The 21205-nt window shown below is 54.9% G+C and overlaps 1 protein-coding gene and 1 long non-coding RNA gene across 6 annotated transcripts in view; one reads left to right on the top strand and one right to left on the bottom strand.

The window, feature by feature from the left end:
• Window positions 1-255: 255 nt before the first annotated feature.
• Window positions 256-8614, top strand: LOC308492205. Of its 3 annotated transcripts, XR_013992476.1 has the most exons (6): window positions 256-1014; window positions 1309-1514; window positions 1675-1762; window positions 2839-3036; window positions 4255-4407; window positions 8477-8614. It is a non-coding gene; the product is annotated as an uncharacterized lncRNA (long non-coding RNA). The 3 variants fall into 3 exon arrangements; XR_013992474.1 differs by lacking the exon at window positions 1675-1762 and having other exon boundaries at window positions 256-1006; XR_013992475.1 differs by lacking the exon at window positions 1675-1762.
• GOLGA3 (golgin A3) overlaps window positions 6732-21205 on the bottom strand; it is a 36122-nt gene continuing 21648 nt past the window's right edge. For all 3 annotated transcript variants that reach the window (XM_081036882.1, XM_081036883.1, XM_081036884.1), the window contains exons 12-24: window positions 20614-20691; window positions 19619-19882; window positions 18657-18751; window positions 17942-18158; window positions 15982-16125; window positions 15433-15630; window positions 15137-15253; window positions 13321-13460; window positions 12582-12714; window positions 12098-12220; window positions 11299-11463; window positions 10406-10569; window positions 6732-9964 (exon numbers count right to left, since the gene is read on the bottom strand). In XM_081036882.1, the coding sequence (XP_080893008.1) occupies window positions 9745-9964; window positions 10406-10569; window positions 11299-11463; window positions 12098-12220; window positions 12582-12714; window positions 13321-13460; window positions 15137-15253; window positions 15433-15630; window positions 15982-16125; window positions 17942-18158; window positions 18657-18751; window positions 19619-19882; window positions 20614-20691 (2058 nt within the window). In that variant the 3' untranslated portion in view covers window positions 6732-9744. The remainder of the gene's footprint in view (window positions 9965-10405; window positions 10570-11298; window positions 11464-12097; window positions 12221-12581; window positions 12715-13320; window positions 13461-15136; window positions 15254-15432; window positions 15631-15981; window positions 16126-17941; window positions 18159-18656; window positions 18752-19618; window positions 19883-20613; window positions 20692-21205) is intronic.

The following is a 21205-nucleotide window of genomic DNA, read 5'->3' as shown; positions in this document are numbered from 1 at the left end:
CCTCAGGACCCCGCGTCCAGGGCTGCCCGCGCCACTGCCTGACGGCGCCGCCCACGCGGGAGGCCGGCGCGGGACCCGGGCTGCACGTGCGGGCCAGGGCGCTCGCCCCCGCGCCCGGCGGCCCCGCGAGGGACAGCAGGCGCCGCCTCGACCTCTGCCGGCGCGGGGCGGGAGACGGCGCCGTCAGGCAGTGGCGCGGGCAGCCCGGGACGCGGGGTCCTGAGGCGGGCGCGGGGCGTGTCCCGGGGCGGGGCGGGGGCGGGGGCGGGGCCAGCGCCGCGGCCGGGCCGCTCCCGTTTCCCTGGAAATGACCCGACTGTTACGCGTCCCGTTTCCCGAGCGGGAGAAAGCAGGGGACCTCCCGCTGCCGCGCGCTCGGGGGACCGTCTCCTATTGACTCTGTAGCCGGTTCCACCCGGCCGGTGCGATTTTCGTTTTCTTGCCCGAGTAATGCGCTTCCTCACCCCCCTTGGGGGCTTCCCCCGTCAGGGGTGAAAGCGACGGTGTGGCCCGCTCCTGCGACTTCGAAGTGGCCCCTCCAAAGTGGCCCCGGGGCGTCCTAGGGACCGAGGCAAGCGTTCGCCCGGATCGCGGGGCTGTCCCAGAGACCGCGAGTGCTTGTCACAGCTCGGAGGCGTACGACACGCGGGCGCATTTCGCTGTGTGGAAGCTCGGCAGCGACTTTTAAGGAGGAAAACACCTGAATAAAGACTGACGTCCGTGTGTCACAGAACTCGTCGGGTCGCCCGGGAGCCAGCGGGCCGCGGCGTGGACGGAACGCCGCGCGCGGCGAGCGCCGCCTCGCACCTGCCCGCGGGGCCGACGCCGGACGGGGCGGCCGCGGTGACCACGTGCGGCCGGGAACTCGCGGCCACCGCGGCGGCGAGCGCAGAGCGACGGACGCACCTGCAAGGCCGGGGCCGCGTGCAGCCGCGAGGAACAGGAACGGGGGTGCCGGCCGCTCCACGGGGGAGACTGCCGGTCTCGTCGGCCGCGGGGAGCGATTGTGAGCAGGCGCGTGGCGTCCGGCGACTGGCGGGCGCCCGGAGGGCTGCGCGCAGGAAGCGGCCTTCACGGGAAGCGGCGCGGGGGAGGGGAAGCGGCCGCGCGCGAAAGGGAAGGAGGGTGGTTCTCGGGCGGGAGAGGAGGGGCGTCACGGTGCCATCGCGGCTCCTTCCTGGGGCCGGGAAGGGACCCGGAGACCTCGCCGTGCGACCATCGCAGACGGGCTGCTGAGGCTTGTTTCTGGGAGACGGCAACGGCAGTTAGGTCAGGTGTTAAGTCTGGGTTTGGTGGCACGGGCTTTAGGTGCGACTGACGCCGTTTGGGGCCTGCGGCTTTCTCTCAACACGGGCGACACCCGGGAGTTTGGAGGGACCAGCTGTGGAATCGCCACGTGACAACCCCGTGGTGGTGTGCGGTTCGGCAACGGCGTGGGTGAATCTGAAGACCACGCTGAGCAAAGGAGCCGCCGAGCTCCCTCGTGTGTCGCACGTGCGTGGGTAATCACACAGGTGCGTGTTGCTTGGCGTTTGTCAGACTCACCAAACCACACTTTCTCACTGTAGATTTTGCCTAGGTTTAAAAAGGAATAAACAGTGCCTTGCTAGAGTGGAAACTTACCGGTTTTTTAATTACTAAGTGCTCTGAGAATAGATTTCTGTCCCCAGCCAGTCCCCAGCCAGGACCTTTCTGTGAGTATGTGTCATTGTGTACTGACGACAGCTGGACCCTGCCGGCCCTACCTGCTGTGTAACTTGGGGTGAGTTCACTTCCCCCGCTTGCCTTCTCGGTGCTAAGGGGGATGGTAACTGCACCTGTCTTAGAGGTGATGATGAATACAGGCCACGTCCTTGCTACAGAGCCACGTACAGTAAGGACTTGCTAAATGCTCGCTGTTTTTACTGCTGTCATAGTTTAGAAACATTTAAGGGGTAGCTGGTCCTCCCTTATCAAGGGACTTGGCTGGAGTGATCACAGATCTCCTTTTGGCGAGGAGGGGACTGATTTCGGAGATTGTGTTGGAGGCTGTTGCTGGCAGCACACATTCTCGTCTTCAAGAACAAACTCTCAGCTGTAACTGGACAGTGCTGTCAGCTGAACACCACATCCAGTGACCCAGTGACTAAGTGGGGCCGCGACAGTGCCATGCACAACCGGTCCCTCCATGTGCTCACCCCTTCCCACCTGGGCAGTGCGGACAGGCGGCTGGGCCCCGGGGCAGCTGGCCACAGGCCTGTGTCCCAGGCCACACACGGGAGCTGTAGGTTACACAGAGAGGAGGCCGTTTTGTCCTCAGCACCGTGCAGCTGCCCTGATCAGCCCCGCGTTAGCATTTGGGCGGCTACATGAAAGACTAACTCTTCTCACTTAAGCCTCTGAATTTGGGGTGTCTTCCCCAGCCTCACCAGATTTTCTGTGGACTCCTGCTCATTGTAGGGAGCCTATTAGGGCTGGATCCTGCTCACTGCCGTCCAGCGCAGTCTACACACTATTAAACAAGACTGAGAGAATCCAGGGCTGAAAAGGAAAACACGACCACGTTAAGCCACTATTTCCCTTCGAGTAGAAATGAGGGAATCTGAGGTGTGAACTGCTGCCGGTAGAATGAACAGAAACTGAGTGCAGACTTGGTCTTTTCTGAGAGGTGCAGTTTGATCCAACTCCTGGTTACAGTTGTCTAACTTCCACCCTGACCCTAACTCCATTTCAGGTCACGAGAGAGCCAGGGACCAAGTCGGTCCCAAAGTAAGTGGGGGTGTAGTTTTCACCTGTGTGACTGTCCTTCAAGGAGAGAAGGCAAAGCATGTGGGGGTCCAACCTCTCAATGTTACATAGGGTGTCTAGTCTAGGTGGAGCAGCCGAGAGGAAATGCCCCGGGGACCACCAGGACAGCCACAGCAAGAAGCCACTGGACCCTCTGTGGAGGGCACAAGCAGCCCGGAGGGGGAGATGCAGCCACTGAGGAAGCCTCGTCCAGCAGAGGAGCCTGGAAATTTCGTTTGAAGATGCGTAAAGGGGAGTCTACCCAAAGGGGTCAGTGTCGCGTCCACTGCAACACAGGCAGTGAGGGTGCGAGAAGGGGCGGCTTTGGGTTAAGTTTTCAAGAAAGAAAGAAACAGAGACTTAATGCAGTTAAATCTCAGGAGGCCAATCTCACAATTCTGAAAGACTGGAGCCTAGAACAAAGCCGACTGGAGGTTTTTATTGATAAGTATACAAGGGAGCAGTAGTGTTTTTGGCATGAGTCTGATAAATGAGTCTGTGGGACTCATTTATCATGTTATAGAAACAGCCCAAACCAATTATGTTGATCTTCAAACAGCCGAAGCAGAAGGTCCTTGAGGTGAGGTATGCAACTCCCTTGAGGGACATACATCACATGTCGAAATTGTTTCACAGAGCTGAGCAGACAGAGCTTAATCTTATCGCTCCAAAGACTCTTCTCCCAATTAGGTGAGAGGGAAAAGTCAGAGTCAGCAGCAGCTTTTCCCAGGCAGGGGGAAAGGGAGGCAAGGCCCCTTCCCAGATCTTTCTAAGGCAGCTCATGGGGGTCTCCATGGGGTTCCGCCTGGCTTGAGTTGTCCCCCCCCTACCCCACCCACCCCCCGTGGGGAATCTTACTCGTCATTGGCCGCAAACCCTCTTTTGGAGACTAAATAGAAATATACAGTCCCAGAGATGCACAGTCTCACAGACTTTTCTTTCCACAAGGAAAGACATGGGGGGACAGTCTGCTAGACTGCTGTGTGACAACAGGTCAGGGTCTTGGAGAATTTTAAGAGGTCTTCAGTAAGTGTAGAACACACACCTGTAATCCACAGATTCGCTCTACTGGCAGCGTCATTTTGCTTGACTGTACATACCCACCATTTCTTCACCCGTTGGTGTATGCATTTCTCTTCAAAGCCACTGAAGCAAGTTAATGGAGCCTCGACTTCCAGCTCGAGGCCTGTAATCTGGTAAAAATAGGGACTCTAGAAAAACACTGTAATGAAGAGAAACATGACGCAAAACGGTGAGCTTACTTCCGTACATGTAGGTGCACACAGAAGGAGGTGTAAAGGAGAGAGCAGCTAGGTCTGTTTTCTGTTCATGACCCCATCCCCCTTGGGGACAGTCAGCCCTGTACTGGAGTCTCCAAGGAGCTTCAGATCTGCCCCGCTTGGGGATATTTACACCTAGGAACTGAAGAGAAAGCAAGTTTTGCCATCCTAAAGCTGACTTTTGGGATATTTTTTTTTTCTAAATTAGGGGAGAGCGTGAACGCAGTCCCCCACTACAACAAATGATGCAGTCGAGTTTCCCACATTTAGAGAAATCGCGGGGGTCGGCACATTCGGAGTGCAATGGATAAGCCTCGCCCTGGGAAAACCACCTTCGTGATCATGGTGTCTCCCATGCCAGGTAAGTTTTGGGATATTGATTTTAATCAGGTTATTAAGAAACAAGATTCAGAAAGAATCCTTGACCTCTGCCCCCATTTCCTGCCCAAGAGATTCAGACGGAAAAACGCGGTTTAGGAAGGGAACCTTAGCATCATCGCCTGAGTATTAGGAAGACTCCTGGCAGGGGTGTGATGGCCCACGTCACCCCGTGTCCCAGTCTTCTGGGTTACGTACCCACCATGTACCACTCTTCCTCAATTACCTGTAAACTGCCCATCTCACTTTTGAAATCTAGGACCCCGCCCCTTTTGTCCTATGTCCCAAATGTCTCATGTACCGAATGTTGCCTGTCTTTGGAATTTTCATGCATATGTGAATTCCCCATGTGCATGTATTAAAATTTTCTCCTGTTCATCTCTTAATTTGATTATAGCCCAGCTAGAAGAATTTAGGAGGTGGGAGGAAAAGTATTATTTTAGCCCCCACAGAATGATCAAATGCTACAAATCAGGCTTCTTTCCCAGGACAGCTGGTTTTTAAACTGCTCTGGGTATGGCGCTCCACCGCCAGGGGCAGCAGATGCCTGCTCAGTGAACAACAGCCCTCCTGGCATATGGTGGGCACGTGCACAGTTGGGAGACACTGGGTTTGTCGCAGTAACAAATGACCCCCAAGTCTGCAGAGGCTTGAGAACACGGTTGATTTGCTCTAGTTCCTGCCCATTGTGCGGCAGCCACTGACCAGAAGCACCACGTTGTAACGATGCCATCGCCAAGGTGGGGCATTTCACAGCAGCCAGTCAGTGCCCTGGCCCAGAAGGGACACACTGTGTGCACCCCTCACTGGCTGCAGTGAGCTGTGCCTGCCCCTCAGCCTGCACCTGCTGTCTCTTGAAAGGCAGCCAAGAACCACTGGTGGAGAGCCCTAGTGACAAGCGCACAGCTCAGAAAGTGCTCAATGAACTGAAAAAAGCTGGACAGGGTGACTTGGACCCCATCTAGAAGGTTTGACAGCCAAGCTGTGTGTACTGAACTTGACCCTGTAGGATCAGTAGGTCACGAGAATGAATGAGTACACACATGCTTCTGACAGCAGTGGACGTGAGGATGTGCGCAGGAGCCCCACCCCACCCCACACAGGTAAACACGGCACCAGACACACAGGTGAATGTCTCCAGGGCAGAGGTGTTGCTGAAATACACTTTCTACGACTCTGCAACATTCATTGTCAAGTGGAAACATGCATCAAGACAAACGGCAGAATTCCCACAAATGCTGCTGGTTGTAGAAGTTACATGGCTGAGAACTCCTCCTCCTCTCGGGGAGGCAAGGAGGCTCTTCCAACAAGCCATTGTGTCTCCATCAGACTGGACGGCAAGCGGCACCAACAGTCCTACTTATAATTCCCACATAATCTGCACGAGACATGGGACTGCTGAGTGACCCAGTGACCTGTAAATGGTGAGTCCTTGACCCTGCCTGTGATGTAATGCAGCCAGCACTTGCCGCCCCCAAGCCAGGAAGCAGCTGCCTGTAACTGTGCGCCCCGAACCTTCTTGCGATTCACTGTCCGACCGGGAGGACAGACACATGCACTTGACCAAGGAGATAGCTGAACAGATTTGCCAGCTCACCAGTCAGTGCCTGCAAGGGCTTAGCCACTTCAGATGCATGTCACCTTCCCTTTATGATTACAGAAATGGCACAGCAACATTTCAGGGCATCAAAGCCACACAAGGTCGTCCGGGAGTCTGCTCGCAGACCCGTGGTCACGTGCTACCTGACCCCTGGCTAGAGGACACTGGGCTCACAGGAAAAACGTGTGCTACTCCCACACAAGCACACTGCGGTCACTGTTCCTCCCCTACCATCTTCACGAGGGTTATTCGTGACAACTGGACACCCACTACACGTGGGTCACTCTTCTCGATCAAGAACAAAGTATGGATGAAAAAGGTGAAACTGGGAGCCACAAAACAGACCCATACGGCCTCAGTGCCATCAGATGCTGGGTGAGAGCACTCCAGTCCAGGAGGCGCGTCTGGGCGCGTTCACACGCATCCACAGCTTCGAGGGCACCTGCCACCCTCTCGTCTCGGTCATTCCCAGAACACTTGCCTCTTTGACATTGACTTGCAGGTGGCAACAGGAGAGACACGGGCTGGAGGGGGTGTCCGCTGAGGTCAAAGGCCAGCACAGCAGGTGGCTGTCACAGCCTGTCTGAACTTGGGCAGATCAGGAAAATTCTTTCAAGGCAAGCACTTGAACAGGGTGTTAACAACCTGAGATAAGTTACTCCCAAGCATGACGAAGCATATCAATATGCAACCCCCGCAATGAATTAGGAGAGTCTTTAACAAAAAATAGTTTATTGCACAAAATTTAAGGAATTCCCAAGCACGCTTAAATTTATAAAAAATCAACATGCTTTTTAAAGTTACAATTCATTGTGCATGGTGACACCTTTCCCCTGAACAGCCCCAGCCGGGGGCCCCCTTTGACGAGGACATTACTAGAAATGAATAACTTAAAACCACCGAGTTTTCTAGACCCTCTAAAACAACACTTCAAGGGTCCTCTTGTAACCTGAGACCACCATACAGCGAGCTTCACCGGGGACGTGGTCTTGCTGAGCTTGTGTGAATAAGGCTCAGAGCGTGTCACACGTCCCAGCGGTATTCATGTCACGGGGTTCTCGAAGAAGGCTCTAGGACATTTCTCTTCAGATACGCTGGTCCCTTTCACTACTAGAAATCTTTACACACCACATCTAATTTTTGATTTAAAAAAAAATACCCATAAAGTAGAAATACATGTCATGGTGACTTTGCAGTCCCCATTCCAGGAGAAGTCCTCACATGGAGAAGGCTTTCGGGGGACTCTCCCGAATGCTGGAGGCCTGGGGCGGGGTCCCCACGGCCACCCCACTACCGGGACCCCAGGCCATGGAGGAGCCCAGAGCACACCGTGATGATACTGCCCGTTAGGCCTTCCGAATGGTAGAGCAAGGAATGGGGACCCGGACGACCTGAGCCATCGGTCTCGTGTGCTGTGGGAAACCAGTGGTAGCCATACTGCAGGAAGGCTTTTCTTGAAACATAAGAAAAACAAGTAGTGACATCACAAAGAGCCCAAGCCAACATTCTCTGCAGTGAGGACACAGCACAGTGTCTAAACACAGGATGAGTCAGATACACAGCATAACGCGATGGTGAACCTACTTTTACAAACTCCAGACTTGCCTGTTATTTTTCATGAGTAAATTCCTAATTCCACTCTGCCCACACTAGAAGAGAATTTCCCACGTTATTCACTGAAGAATCCAGCTCTGGGAGGTAGAGTGCCAGTGAAGTCCCTTGGAGGTCGGAGGAAACAAACACGCACACAAAAGCCCTCAACAAATCAAAAGCAGGTGAGGTCCAAGTCCCACTTCCTGTTTCAGGTGCGTTGTTAAGGAAGCCTCCAGGTGATGCCAGCGTGAACACCAACAGTCCCAGATGGGACCGGTGGGCACACGTGACACGACACCGGGGGCAGGGTGCCCGAGAGCTCAGACCAATGACAGGCCGGGTGTCTGCTGACCTGAGAGCTGAGAACTGAGGATGGAGGTGACGGGGCGATGACAGACCACAGGGCGTGTGTGCACCTGCACGCAGAGGGGACCAGACGAAGGAATGGGTGAGGAGCAGAGAGTGGCTTTCATCCGAGGGATGGACTCAGTCACTCGATCCTTTCCTAAGAGAAAAGCACATGATGACGACAGCACGGGCAGGCCTTCGGCAGTGGCAGGAGCTGAGTGCCATTTCTTGGTTTCAAACTTACAACTAAGGATGATGCAGCAAAGTAAATTACCATTTCTGTTCCAATGGCACAAAAACAATTTTGTCAAAAAGGATTCGCAGCGTAAGTTGAAAAGTAGGACACGGTTATAATGAAGTTTTCAAGTATTATTTCAAGATTAACCCTGTACAACGACACATGTGTTTTAGAAGTTCCAATACTTGCGCGGGAGTCATTTTTAAACACTAAACGTCTTTGTAGTTAATGCTACGTTAACTTTACTAATTAACCCTCTAATGGCTATTACAGGAGAACACAAGCAGCTTGAAAACACCATCCTGTCTTCTCCACACAGACAATAAGGACACACCGACTCGAGCGTGTCTGGTTCGCGACACTTCACACCGTCACCTTCAGACCAGATCTCACGGAGGCACAGGAACCCATTCTCTCTTCTCTAACTTACAACAATAAACAGTATTTCAGACTTTCTTAGCAAACTAGGGGAACAACTTACACACCCGACTCCCAGTCAGGTGGTGTCTGCGGTGCTTAAGCATTTTTGATGGAAAATGTATACCCCCATCGACCTCGCACACTCAGGGCCGATATCACCGGCTGGGAGCTCGGGGACCTCGGCCGCCTTCCTCCCAGGGCCCACCTGCCTCTCCAGATGGGGTGAAAGGCCCTCTGGCCCCTGGAGGCTGTCACCACTGAGTCTAGCTGGGCTCTCGATGACCACAGGCCCTGTGGGCACAGAGGAGTGAGGCTCAGAAGCCTCGCTGGTGGGGGGGCCTCTGGCCTCTCCCTGTGCAGTGCACATGTCAGGTCTGCGCCTGGGGACGTAAAGCCCTGTGGTTGGTCAAGCTGAGGCCAAACAGGGCCAGGGTCACATGGGTGAGCATTGTGCGCTTATGACAAGCAAAAGACCCTAAAAAATAAAGTGAAATGAAAACAAAGAACGCTCTTTGTCTAAGAATATTTGGTTTTAGAAGATAAATAAAATAATTATATTTCTTAAAATATAACTTTCCGACTGACATCCCTTAAACCTACATGTACATTATTTCCTGACAGCAAATTTTCGAAAGGCAATCAATGAAAACACAATCCAGGTCATTCTTAAATAACGTCAGCATGTACTTATGATGCCTAGTATTTACATACACGTCCTATGGTGGGATGGAAAATAAAGTAAAAAAACCCAAAGGTGCAAATGAAGTGTCATTGCCGCAGGGAGGTAAAGCTCTTACTGAATCAAACAGGAAGTGAGAAAGCAGACGTGGGGACTTGGGGCCAGGTGTCTACGGCGACCTGTGTCCACCGTCACTAGTGAGGCCACTCCTGCAAATAATGCTCAGACCCCTACTAATATTTCTCACCGAGAACTGAACCAGATTTTCAGATTTGGTCATTCTGAGGGAAAGCTAGCTGTGAACTGCAAATGGCTGTTTCTCTCCCCTGCGGCTCTCGTTACTTTACTCCTTGTACAGGCAGCGCACACTTGGCATTTTACCTCGCAGGCAAACAGGGAGCACACAGCCTCGCACATGACCCTGAGAGTGTCCCCTGGGCAGTTACACATGCTCGGGGTGGGGGTGCTCGGCGGGCTCCACTCCCAGGCCCTCTCTGGACGCGTTGCTCAGACTGCAGTGCTCGGAGTCTCCCCCGGGGTGGGCGTGACCTCCCGGGGCAGCGGAGCTGTCGGCAGGGTCCCCCTGAGTCCACGAGGACAGCGACTCGTGCATGGTGACGGTGTGTGCCTCCATCTGACGCTGCAGGCTGTCCATCTCCTGCCTGGGGACGAGGGAGGCAAAGGTGGGAACGCTGGTCAGAGGGGAGCCAGGAAAGAGCACCTTCCCCGGCGGCTGTCCCCTCACACATCTGTGACGCCCTCAGGGACCAGCAGTACCGATGGGGCTGCAGAACTTAAGGGACCCAACACTCCTCTCCTTCACGCAGAGGCCGCTAGGCTGCGAGGTTGCCCCACACAGGCTTTTGCTCTGGGCGATGTGGGAAGACCACCCAGGGCCTGCCACACACGTCCACTGAGCACCCGGGGCGTAAGGCGTCAGGCTCATTCAGCTCGAGACAAGGCTCACTTTCCCACGGGGACCGAGGAACCCTGCTTAACAGAGACCCACTCAGCCTTCGCTGGGCATGCACTGCTGGCAACAGAAAGACGCCTCCAAGTCAAACATGCGCTTTGGAGACAGGCGACATGGGGCCAGAACGTACTTTAGTTGCTGCAGGCAGCTGTTGAGGTTCCTGAGGGGCTCCTTGCTCACGGCAGGCGGGGGCCTCAGCAGCTCCTCCAGCAGCCAGGCGGGGACCGGACAATCGGGGATCTTCACCGGCGTCACGGGGCTGGAAGGGCTGGCCTCGCCTTTCAGTTCTCTCTTCTGTTTGTAAAAGCACATGGTTAGCGGTCGGAGGGGCGTCCCAGCTCCATGTGGCCCCAGGAGGCACGGCCCACTCGTCTGTACCCGCTGAGCTGCAGGCACAGCGGTTCAAGAGACGCTGGTGGGATAGGAAGCCTTCCTCCTAATGCACACGTGGCCCAGACCACAGCCTTAGGACCTGAGGACGGAGCTGCCATGGCAGTCGACGCCCGTGACTCTGCGTTTCCCTAAGAAACAAAGTCGATTTGCTAACTCCCATGACCCCCTTTCTAGGACCTCAAACGTTTTCCCAACAGGCAAACAGTGCTAATAAAGCTCCGGATCTGAGCTAAGTCTCTGACCCAGAAAACATTTACACACATTAACTAGAAACACATGCTGGGTATACAGACAGCCTGAGCAGGACTGGGGACCGCAGCTCTGGGCTCCTGGGGTCCCGGGGTCCCCAAGCCCGAGTCCATTCTGGGGGCTTCCGGGTCCTAACCCATGACCTCATCTGGTTTATAAAGCACAGGACAACAAAATGGTATTTGAAATCTTGAAAACAAGCTAGCGTTCTGTTGGAAAAGGCACTGAAATAAAACGATGGGGCCTGTTGTGATAGTCATTTTCACACGTGGCCACTCAGTGTTGGTCAAATCCAACCTTACGTGGGAATGACTAGGAAAGCGGTGCCTCCCGCCCACACACATCAGGGCCCTCAGCTCAGATGACAGCCAGGGATCCCACCGTCTTCGCTGTGCCACGTCGCAGGTCCAGCTTGAGCTGCTGATTTTGCTGGAGCAGAGTTTTCATGTTGTTCTTCAGCTCTGACACTTTAGCCTGAAGCATGAATTTATCTTTCTGGGTCACTGACAGGTTCTCCTGCACCATCTCCAACTCAGACCTCATGTTCTGAGGAAAGGCAATATCAAGCGTTAAAAGCCAGAAGGTCGTAAGCACACAAAAGCAGAGAGTGGTTTGCAGGTCATGATTCTAAGGGGATAAAACGGACACACTAGCTATTTCACGATGAAGTAATGATGCTCCCTCCTTGGCACAACTTCCCCTCCCGCAGGCGAGACTGAGTTACAGTCTCATCTGCAAAGTTCTTCTCCCAACGTCCCTGCCTCTGCCAAGGCACCAGTGACACTCCTAGGTCCTCATCCTACAAGGAGCCCCTGGAGACCCGTTTGAATTCCAAGGTCCGCGACTAGATAAGCCCAAACATGACTAAGAACGAATGTTAAGTCAATTCTGTTACTCGAGCCTCCGCCACAGGTTACGTTCCTGACCCTGTGCTCAAATAGGAGGGTGTCACAAACGGGTGACCTTTCACACGTACTGTCGCATTTACTGGACCCAGCTCAGCCCAGGCACAGCACTGGGCTCCGCTCCCCACCCACTGGACTGGTCCTTCTGAAATGCGGAGATGTGGCCCAACAGTGGGGAGGGAACACGCCACTCACCTGGCAACCCGGCTAGGCACGCAGAGGCTGCTGTGGTGAGTGGGCGTGACCTCCCGCCAGGCCCCGCCCCAACCAGATACCTGCAGTAGCTGCTGAACTCCACCCAGCTCCTTTCTGCTCTGCTGCTCAGTCAGCTCCAGCTGCTGCTTCAGGGACTGGATTTCTCGCTCCTTCTGATCCACCTCCCACTTGAGGTTTTCCATCTAGAGGATGGAAGAGTCACATGACCAGAAGAATTTTAAGTGGCTTTTTAAAAAAAATTTATTGGGGTGACAATTGTTAGTAAAATTACATAGATTTCAGGTGTACAATTCTGTATTACATCATCTATAAATCCCATTGTGTTCACCTCCCAGAATCAGTTCTTCCATTACCATATATTTGTTAAGTGGCATTCTTACACTATGAAGTTGCTCTAACCACATCTCTGAGCAACGTTTAATATCACACGTAGAAAAAACATGTTCCTTGCCAAGTGCACAGGGGAAGGGGACGGAATGGGTCAGCAGCAGTGTCTAGCTCTGCAGGTCCCATCCCGGGGATGCAAAGCTGCCCCTCGGTCACCTCCTGGTTTCCTAGGGGCTGTCGGCTCAGCTGCTCGTCCAGCTGTTTCTGCAGGTGTTGCAGCTGGGTCCGGGCCTCGGCCAGCTCTGCCTGGAACCCCGCTATTTCCTGGGAATGTTTCCCATCCTGAACCCTGGCGTAAGAAACAGGAGGAATGAAGCCACAGAGCTCTTCCACTCCCAGCACAAAACACCCATCAGCTGAGTATCACCCATCGTCCTGGGTGACACTGGTAATGACAAGCTCATGTACTGCTCACCCTGAGCGGGAACCGTCCTAGGAGCTTTCTTTCAACTGCCTCACAAACCCCTGGGACATGCATTTAACAGACTACAGCAGGAGGGCCAGTGCCTCAGGGACCAGCGTGTGTCCCTGCACCTTCCAACTTTAGGCTGCCTCAGAAGGTAACAGCCTCAGAGGTGCGCACAGCCCTCGGAGCAAGTGCCCCTCACACTGGGGGCTCTCTGTTCCCCCTGAAGGACCAAAAAGGTGCAGAGTGGAGATGGCAGTGCCAGGACTGAAATTTCAGGGTTAAGCTGAGGCTTCCTGAGATAGGAGTCAGATGAAATCTCCTTCCAAGATTTGCCTCCAGAGAACTCAGTGACTTGCTACAACGTAGGGGACCTTCGTGTGTCGACTGTGCTAATTAGAAATGGAAGAGAACCCTTATGAGGGCCTCTGGGGAGGGAACTGCGCCCCGCTGCAGACTGGGTGGTCTGCCCTCGGCTCCAGGACTCACCGCAGACCCTCGGCTTCTGTCTGCAGCTTTTGCACCAGAAGCTCCTTGGCCTGCAGCTCCTTCTTCACCTCGCTCAGCTCCAAGGTGGCGGCCTTAAAGTGACGGCGGTTATGTCCAGCTTCCATTTTGGCAGCGGCCACCTACAAGGAGGGATGCCCACATCACCGGGTGCTGAAGTGGGAGCAGCACTTGGGGTGCCATCGTGCTGGGAGAAGCGCCATGGCCCATCCCACTGGTGCCCTCACTGCTCTTGGGGGTTTTCTGCCAAAGCCTCCCAGGTCCCCACAAAGGGCTGAGGTCCCTACCACTGCAGTGTTGCAAGCACACGACATGGCTACTGCTACCTGCTGAATGAACAAATCCGTCCAAGAATCTCTTGGCCTAAACAGTTTCCATGGTCTTCTTGGAGCATGTGTGCATATCTCTCGTTATTTGTAGTTCATGTAATTTTGCGAGAAACCTACTTTTCCATCAGATCACCTGACTATCATAAAGCTGGTTACTAACTGTGCATGATGTAACCAGCCTTTTCATAGTTAACAGGTTTCTCAGGAGACAAACACATTCTCGGGATATAACAAAATTTTCCATTTTCCTTTATAATAACTTAGTTTTCTTATCTAATTGTACTAACAAGTACTTCATTTAAAAAAATTTAATAAAAATACTTATATGACAGATGATTATAGAAAGAACTCTTACATAAGTGGAAAAAAAAAAAGCAAACCCCAAACTCCACTAGAAGATATTAACAGTGCTTGCCACTATGTAGAGTCTAGATGATCTGGACTTTAATCTTTACGCGCTGCTTTCTAAAATTTTTTCCTAGCATGCACTATTTTTACAATCAGGACAACGAGACTAAATGCACTTGGACAAACAAATAAGCATCATCCATAATTACTGCCCTTAGAACAAAGAAGCCTACGGCACACGTACATTGCTTCCTCAGCAGTTTTCCTTGGGAACTTCTAGTTACAACTTGCATAAAGGGAGAATAAAGTGAATACGCGGCCCCTGAGCACCAAGCAAAGACAGGAGGTTGGGGGACAGAGAAGCAGGGCGTGTCGCTGAGTCGGGTCAGACCTGTCAGCACGCAGCAACCCCCGCAAGGAGCAAGCCCCGACCGCACGAACAAGCAGACGACAGGTCACATTAAGACATTCTTAACATACCTCAAAACGAGTTCTACTTTAAAAGAATGTTTCACTGTCTCACCTCAGAAGTAAGGAGCTGTTTCTTTCTATCTGTGTTACATTATCATGGAGAATTCTTTAAAGGATGTGGCAAAACCCAGTTCCCACGCACCCACACATGTATGTGGCAAGCACGTTCTGAGCATCTGCCCTGCCAGGCATGGTGGACACGAGCCAGCGCCCTCATCCCAGGAAGCTTATATTCTAACAAGGAGATAGGTCTACAGAAACCACGGAGCAGGGCTGGACGGCCGACGCGAGCATGGGAAGGGGCCAACCTGGAATACTGCTCCACACACAGCAAACGGCCAGGGGCCTGGGCAACCCTCTCTCTTGGCTGTTGTTTTTAATACAAATGGGGTCAGCTGTTCGCAGTTTGCTTTCTAACTCAACTCTACAGCCCCAGCACATGGCGTGTCTACGGAGCTGTGCGCATGACTGCGTATTGGAGGAATGGTTCTGATGGTCTCTCTGCCTGCCACTGGCACCAACTTGATGACATTTGTTCTCAAAATTCAGGAAGGGATCCGCGTGTCCAGGGCACGCACACTCAGGGTGCGGAATGAACATGTGCATCGAAGCCGAAGGCGGCTGCGGGGCGGAGGGGGAGCCGCACGCACCTGTTCCCGGAGGCCATGCACGAGCAGCTTCTCCGACTCCAGCGCAGTCTGCAGGGCCTGCACGAGCTGCCGCGTCTGGCGGTCTTCTTCCTCCTTCTGCTGCAGGACCGCCTGCACCTGTGCGACAGCAGAGGCTGAGCACGGGCGGGGCTGCAGTGAGGCCCCGGGGTGCATGACACGAGGCCCTCGGCTGAGTGCCCCATACGCGCAGTGACTGGCTGTGCCCGCTGGGGCTGGGAGGTGAGATGCAAGGCGGCCCTGGGCCTCTATGTGCGGCTCTGCGCTGGGCCTGGTACCTGCAGGTTCAGCTGCACCAGGCCGGCCTCCCTCTTGGCCAAGGCCGTCTCCAGGATGCTGTTGTGCTCCCGCAAGGCTGCGTTCGACTGTCCAAGGCCCGCCAGCTTCCCGCGCTCGTGCTCCAATTCCAGAGCCAGCTTCTTGTGCGACTCCTCAAGGCGCTTGATGTTCCTGTGAAAGCCCCTCGATTCCTGAAGCTGAAACAAATCCCAGAGAGGTCCTGGCTGGTGGTGCCACACCAACCAGACCCGGGACAGCTAACGCTGAACATGCCACAGTGCTGGCCAGCCTCTGGACCTGAGCCCACGGCCCTCCTAATGGGCAGAGCCAGTCCAAGCTGGCATCCTGGCATCTGCAACCAGAGCCTTCGACCCGGGAGCGGCTGCTCTGAGTGTGTGTCCTTGCCTGGGTGCTGGTGCTACTGGGTGGGTGGGAGTGGGGAGGGGCCCAACGTATGGTGGTCGAAGACCCTGAAGCAGCCGGCCGAGTGCACAGGCCAGGCTCTGGCCCTCCAGGCGCTCTGCACCAGGGCCATGGGGCTGGCCTACCTCGTCCTGCAGCTGCACCACCTTCTCCCGCTGCTCCTGCAGCTCCCGGTTGGTCTGTGTGATGACCTCCTGCAGCTCCTTGTCCAGCATGGCCTTGCTGTGGCTGACGGACTGCAGCTCCACCTCCAGGGCCTGTATCCTCTCCTGGCAGGAAGACAGAATGGTGGGCTGGGTCAGTTTCCACACCCCCGAGACACGTGCTGAGCACACGGGCAGGTGACAAGCTCCTCCCACACCCCCTTTCCTCCAAAGGACTTAATTAACTGGCCATGGTGCACACTCATTGGCGACTCACAAGCGGAATAACCTTCAGTTAAATGGTAGGGAAACAGGGAATTTCTGACTTGCAGGTAAGAGTTATAAGTTGCTACCTGTGGCAGGCAGTAGACGCCCCAGGCGCGGGATCACCAACACCACGTGTTGCACACGCACGTGAACACACACTTCACACCACGTCCTCACTCAGCTTCCTAACGACGGTCCTACTCTGTACCCTACTCCAGCCTCGTCTTACTGAGGGCCATGCACAGTCACCCGCCAAGATCCCTGTGAGTCAGGTGCTGAGTTTAGGAGGAGCCGGCTCGGGTGCCTGCAGTGCAAAGGCACCACACCCTGCCGGGTACCACGCAGGCCAAGGACTTAAAAGAACAAATACTTTAGAGAAGAAGAGAGACTTAAATGAATAAATTCTCCCTCCCAATATTTACAAAGTAAGCAGGGGAGACGAAGTATTTCATTTAATCTGGCAAAAAAGCATCATGCTGTACCACAGTCCCTTCCTACTCGTAACTTCTCAGAAAGAGAGGACAAACTTTCGCTAAGAAGAAATACAATTAGTGAACCTAAGTGAAATGACTCAAACTGGAGCGTAGAAAATGAAATTTACCGAGTTAGAATTTTACACCTACCATGTTTCCCTGAAAATGAGACCTATTTGGACAATCAGCTCTAATGCGTCCTTTGGAGCAAAAATTAACATAAGACCGGGAAAACACAGCACTGGCGAAAGTGAAACAGTCTGCCCCACAGCTGCAAGGACACGGGACAGTGACACAGGGGTGCCCTGAGGAAGTGTGCGCGTCATCTCATGAGCCATGCTGCCCAGAGCAGAGGGCGCCCCTTCGCGCCCTGCTCAGGGACCCCACCGTTGATGAGCAAAATGATTGCAGGTCAAAGGCGTGGGCTCCCACACTAATGGCAGGACCACCGCCATCTCGCCGTGTGCCACACTGACCTCCCCGATTCCTCCAGGATGACGCCATCTGCTAGCAGAGACACCTGCACCACCTCAACCTGGGCGGGCACCAGCTTCCCCCCGCGGCCGCTTTCTCTTCCGTCACCTGCACTGGGCTCCTGCCAGCCCCCACTGTCCCTCCACCCCTGCCCATCAGTGTCCTACTGACAGGAGAGCGACAGGTCTCACCCCACCCCAGCCATCAGTCTGCTGCTGCCACCTGAAAGATCAAGTCCCACCGTCCTGACCCCAGCCCACACACGCAGCCCCCCAGCAGGATCCCTAGTGCAGCCCCGCTGGGGGGCTGCTCGGAGCAGGCCCTTCAAGGGGCGCCCTCTGCTGAGACGACTGTGCACCAAAGGCCTCCTGTTTATTCAAGACCAGTCGCACGTTGGCTCTTCCAAAAAGGTTGTCTGGCTTCTCTAAACACTCACCCGAACTCTCTGGCCACCCCCCCCATGCTGCTTGGAGATTCCTGACACTGAAGGGGGCAGGGACAAGGATGGGCTCTGGGGACGGCCGTGGCCCGAGCTGTCGGAGCCGACCCTGCACACCCCACAGGACTACAGGGTCCTGTAGCCAGAGGACCCACATGCAGCTCAAACACGGCCACACACGATTTCCGCCCCTTTTCAAGATCGCTTTATGAGGGTTTCGGGGGAAATGTAGCATGTCACGTCCCCACAGTGAGTCTCTAGGGATATGGCAGCAGAAGCAGGTACCCACGCGCAGTATGAGGTCGCCGCCACCTTCGGCCGCCCCAGCTCGCAGCTGGCTCAGCTCGGCCTCGGCCAACTCCCGGGCCGCGAGCGCCTCTTGCAGGCGGCGGCTGAGGATGCCCACTGCATTCTCATAGGCCTTGTGCTTCGTCCTCATCTCCTTCTGGGCGCTGCTCAGGTCCGAGCCCAGCCGCTTCGTCCTCTGCTTCTGCTCAGTGATGGCCCTAGGGCATGGCAGGGGACAAGGCCATCTGAACTCACCACGGGGCGATCGCCCAGGCTTGCTGGCACAGACAGTGCACAGGCCAAGGGAGCCTGTTCGTCCATCCTCACCGGCCCCAGCTCCACCCTCTCCAGCTACTGAACCGCCCAGAATCCAAGAGCCCAGAAGGGGTGGCGGCAGTGCCTGCAGACACAGCACCAGCTGAGGTCTGCCTGTCCTCCGGTACAGGCCCTGTGATGGTGGACAAGGTCCTCTCCTCCCTCACCAACGTGCCCGTGTCCTTCCTGAATGGCAGGCTCATAGTCAGTCACTGGCTCATTTGAGCAAAGTGTTGAGGATGCGCCAAGAGGGTGCCGGGCCCCAGGAGGTGCCTCGGCGAGCGGGACAGGAAGCACAGGCATTAACCCCTCAGGGAGCTGGTGGCCCAGCAAGGGCACGAGACACAAATGGACAGGACAGAGAGAGTGAGGGAGGCCCCCCGCAGCTCACTGCCCCTCACCTGGTGGCTTCTTGCTGCAGCTCTTCCATCTGCCTCTTGAGCAGCCCGTTGGCCTCCGTGAGGGCGGCCATCTGCTCCTTGTCGAACTGCAAAGACTTCAGAAGAAGGGGAGTGGCCGTGAGGAGGCAGAGCCCCGTGGCCTCGCAGCCTGACCTGGGGATGGCACCCGTGGGGAGCCTAGGAAGGACCAATAGTGGAAAGCCATGGGGATCCCCATGGTTCCCCTCCCTGGCCACTCCCAGCACCGGCAAAGAGGACTAGGGCCCTCCTCCCGGCTCCAGGTGCTGGCCCAGCACCTGGACATGGCCTGCAATCACATGGCTGCAGGTATCACCTGAGCCCCTAGCCTCCCACAGCTCTGCCCGGGTCTGCGGTCTACGTCAGGCCCATTCCACCTGCACTGTCATGGCTTCAACGCCATCTGTTCCCCAAACTCTCAGCTTGCAGCCTCCAGCCTGCCTGCCCACCTGGGTCCTGCCTGGGTCTCTCGTGGGACATGTAAACGTGGCCCTTGCTCTGACATCCTCCCTCAATTTCTCACGTCAGCCCGGACAGGACTCTGGACAGAGGTCTTGCTCTACCCGGTCCTCAGACGCCCCTGGTACATGCTGATCCCCCCACTCGCTGGCCTCTCCTGGATCAAAGGACCCTCACACAGGCCTCTCGCCAGCTCCCACTGCACTTCCAGCGCAGGACCTAAAACACTGCTGCCATGACGACTGGCCCTTCCCAGCTCCTCATGCATCGCATCACCTGCCTGGGACTCCACGCCATCCCTCTGACCCAGGCCACTCCTGCCTCTCGGCATGGCGGCTAATGCCCTCCAGCGTCCGGCCCTCACCACTGGTTGCCCACCTGCCCTACCAAGATGGAGCTCCGCGACCTGGGGAGCGCCTCCCACGTCCGCCCCCACGGTAGGCCCCAGGTGATCGTGGCTGAACCTGCACGTGTCACAGCCAGACCTGCAGGTGCGTCTCCATCTCGTCCCGCTCCCTCTGCACCGACACGAGCTGGTCTTCAAGGGCCGCCATCTGCTGCTGGACGTGGGACGCCTCCTTCTGCAGACGGGACCGCTCAGCCTCCACAGATGCTTTGTCCCCTTGCAGCTGTACCAGCCCTTGCCTCAGCTCCTTCACCTCCGCGTCCAGACTCCTCCGCGTGGCCTTCAGCTCGCTGATGAGCTGGTCTTTGGAGGTGGCGTCCCGGCGGTAGGCCTCCACCATCACCTGCCCGAGACAAGTTGCAGCCAGTGCAGGCGGGGCCCTCTCAGGGGCCAGAGGCCTGAACAGGAAGGCTCGCCACTAGCCCGGGTGTAATGTTTCGGGGCTAATGATAACACTGCCCCAAACCCAAGGTACCCATTATTTTATGCTCCTGAGCAAGTCTAGTGATACACAGAGCTGCCATGTCAGCTGCTGGTCCTCAACTCTTTCATCTTCTCTGGGATTCTGGCAATTCTTTGTCCCCTCAGCTGCCCTGCCTGGCCTCAGATGGGGACTCCCTTGTTGTGTCTCAGGATTCAAAACGAACACCACTGATCACGCTCCCTCCGGTTGTCCCTCCTCAGACCCTTGGCACTTGGTGACACTCACTCCATTGGTCAACAGTGGACACTGGCTTCTCTAACACAGTGGGCATCACGCCTGCACAATGACCTACGTCAATGCTGGGTCATGCACGGTGTGACTTTTTCAAATGTGTTAAACAGAATTCAGCCTGTTGGTTGCAACACATGCTCTGATGTGACAACCGGGCACACTCCATGAGACACAGAGACCAGCCCCACTGTGGGTGTGAGAGTGGAGGGAGTGACGACTGTATCTGAGAATCAATGAAGTGCCTTTAAAAAACTGAAGGCGTCTAGATGTCACCTTCCCCTGATCCACTCGGTTCTGGTAAAGTGATTAAAACACAGAGGATTATTTTCATATGAAAAAAACAAACAACACTATCTTACCTTTTGTTGAAGAAACTGTTCCTTTATTTTTTGCGTCTGCTTTTTCAGAGTGACAGTCTCTTGCTGCAGGTGCTCCACCTACGAGGACATGGGTATATGGACATTACGCTGGTGGCTCAGCTCTAGTCCTCTAGGCCCCAGGGTGAGGTGACTCTGGGTCTCAGTGAGACAGGATTCTACCACCACTCCCTCCTCACTCTGTTTTTAGGATAATAACTTTAATCCAAAGTGTAGCTAACAGGGACTCTGTTATTAACTATACAGACAAAACTCTAATATGACCAGTAATGCCCAGTACCAATAAATGTCTCTGCCAGAGCTTTCCAAGTGTTAGCCGAAGTCCCTATTACTGAGCTAACAGTCAGTAAAATCAGATTGTCAGAGGGTTCGCACAGTTCCTGTAAACTCCGTCCCTGAGGGTCTAGGAGCTGCCTGAGTGCGTCCATCCTACACAGTCACTCAGCTGGGTCCGTGTCTGCACAGAAAACAGCCGCACTCATCTGACTTCCCGAAGGGAAAATGTTACTGATTTCCTCTTGTCCTGGGTGCTTATGGAGGGGGATCTGAAGACGAAAGTGTCCCTGACCCTGCC

The sequence above is a fragment of the Rhinolophus hipposideros genome (genome assembly GCF_964194185.1).
Source record: "Rhinolophus hipposideros genome assembly, chromosome: 24".
NCBI lineage: Eukaryota > Metazoa > Chordata > Mammalia > Chiroptera > Rhinolophidae > Rhinolophus > Rhinolophus hipposideros.
Note: the sequence above shows the minus strand (reverse complement) of the source record. Positions and strands in the feature narration are given on the sequence as shown.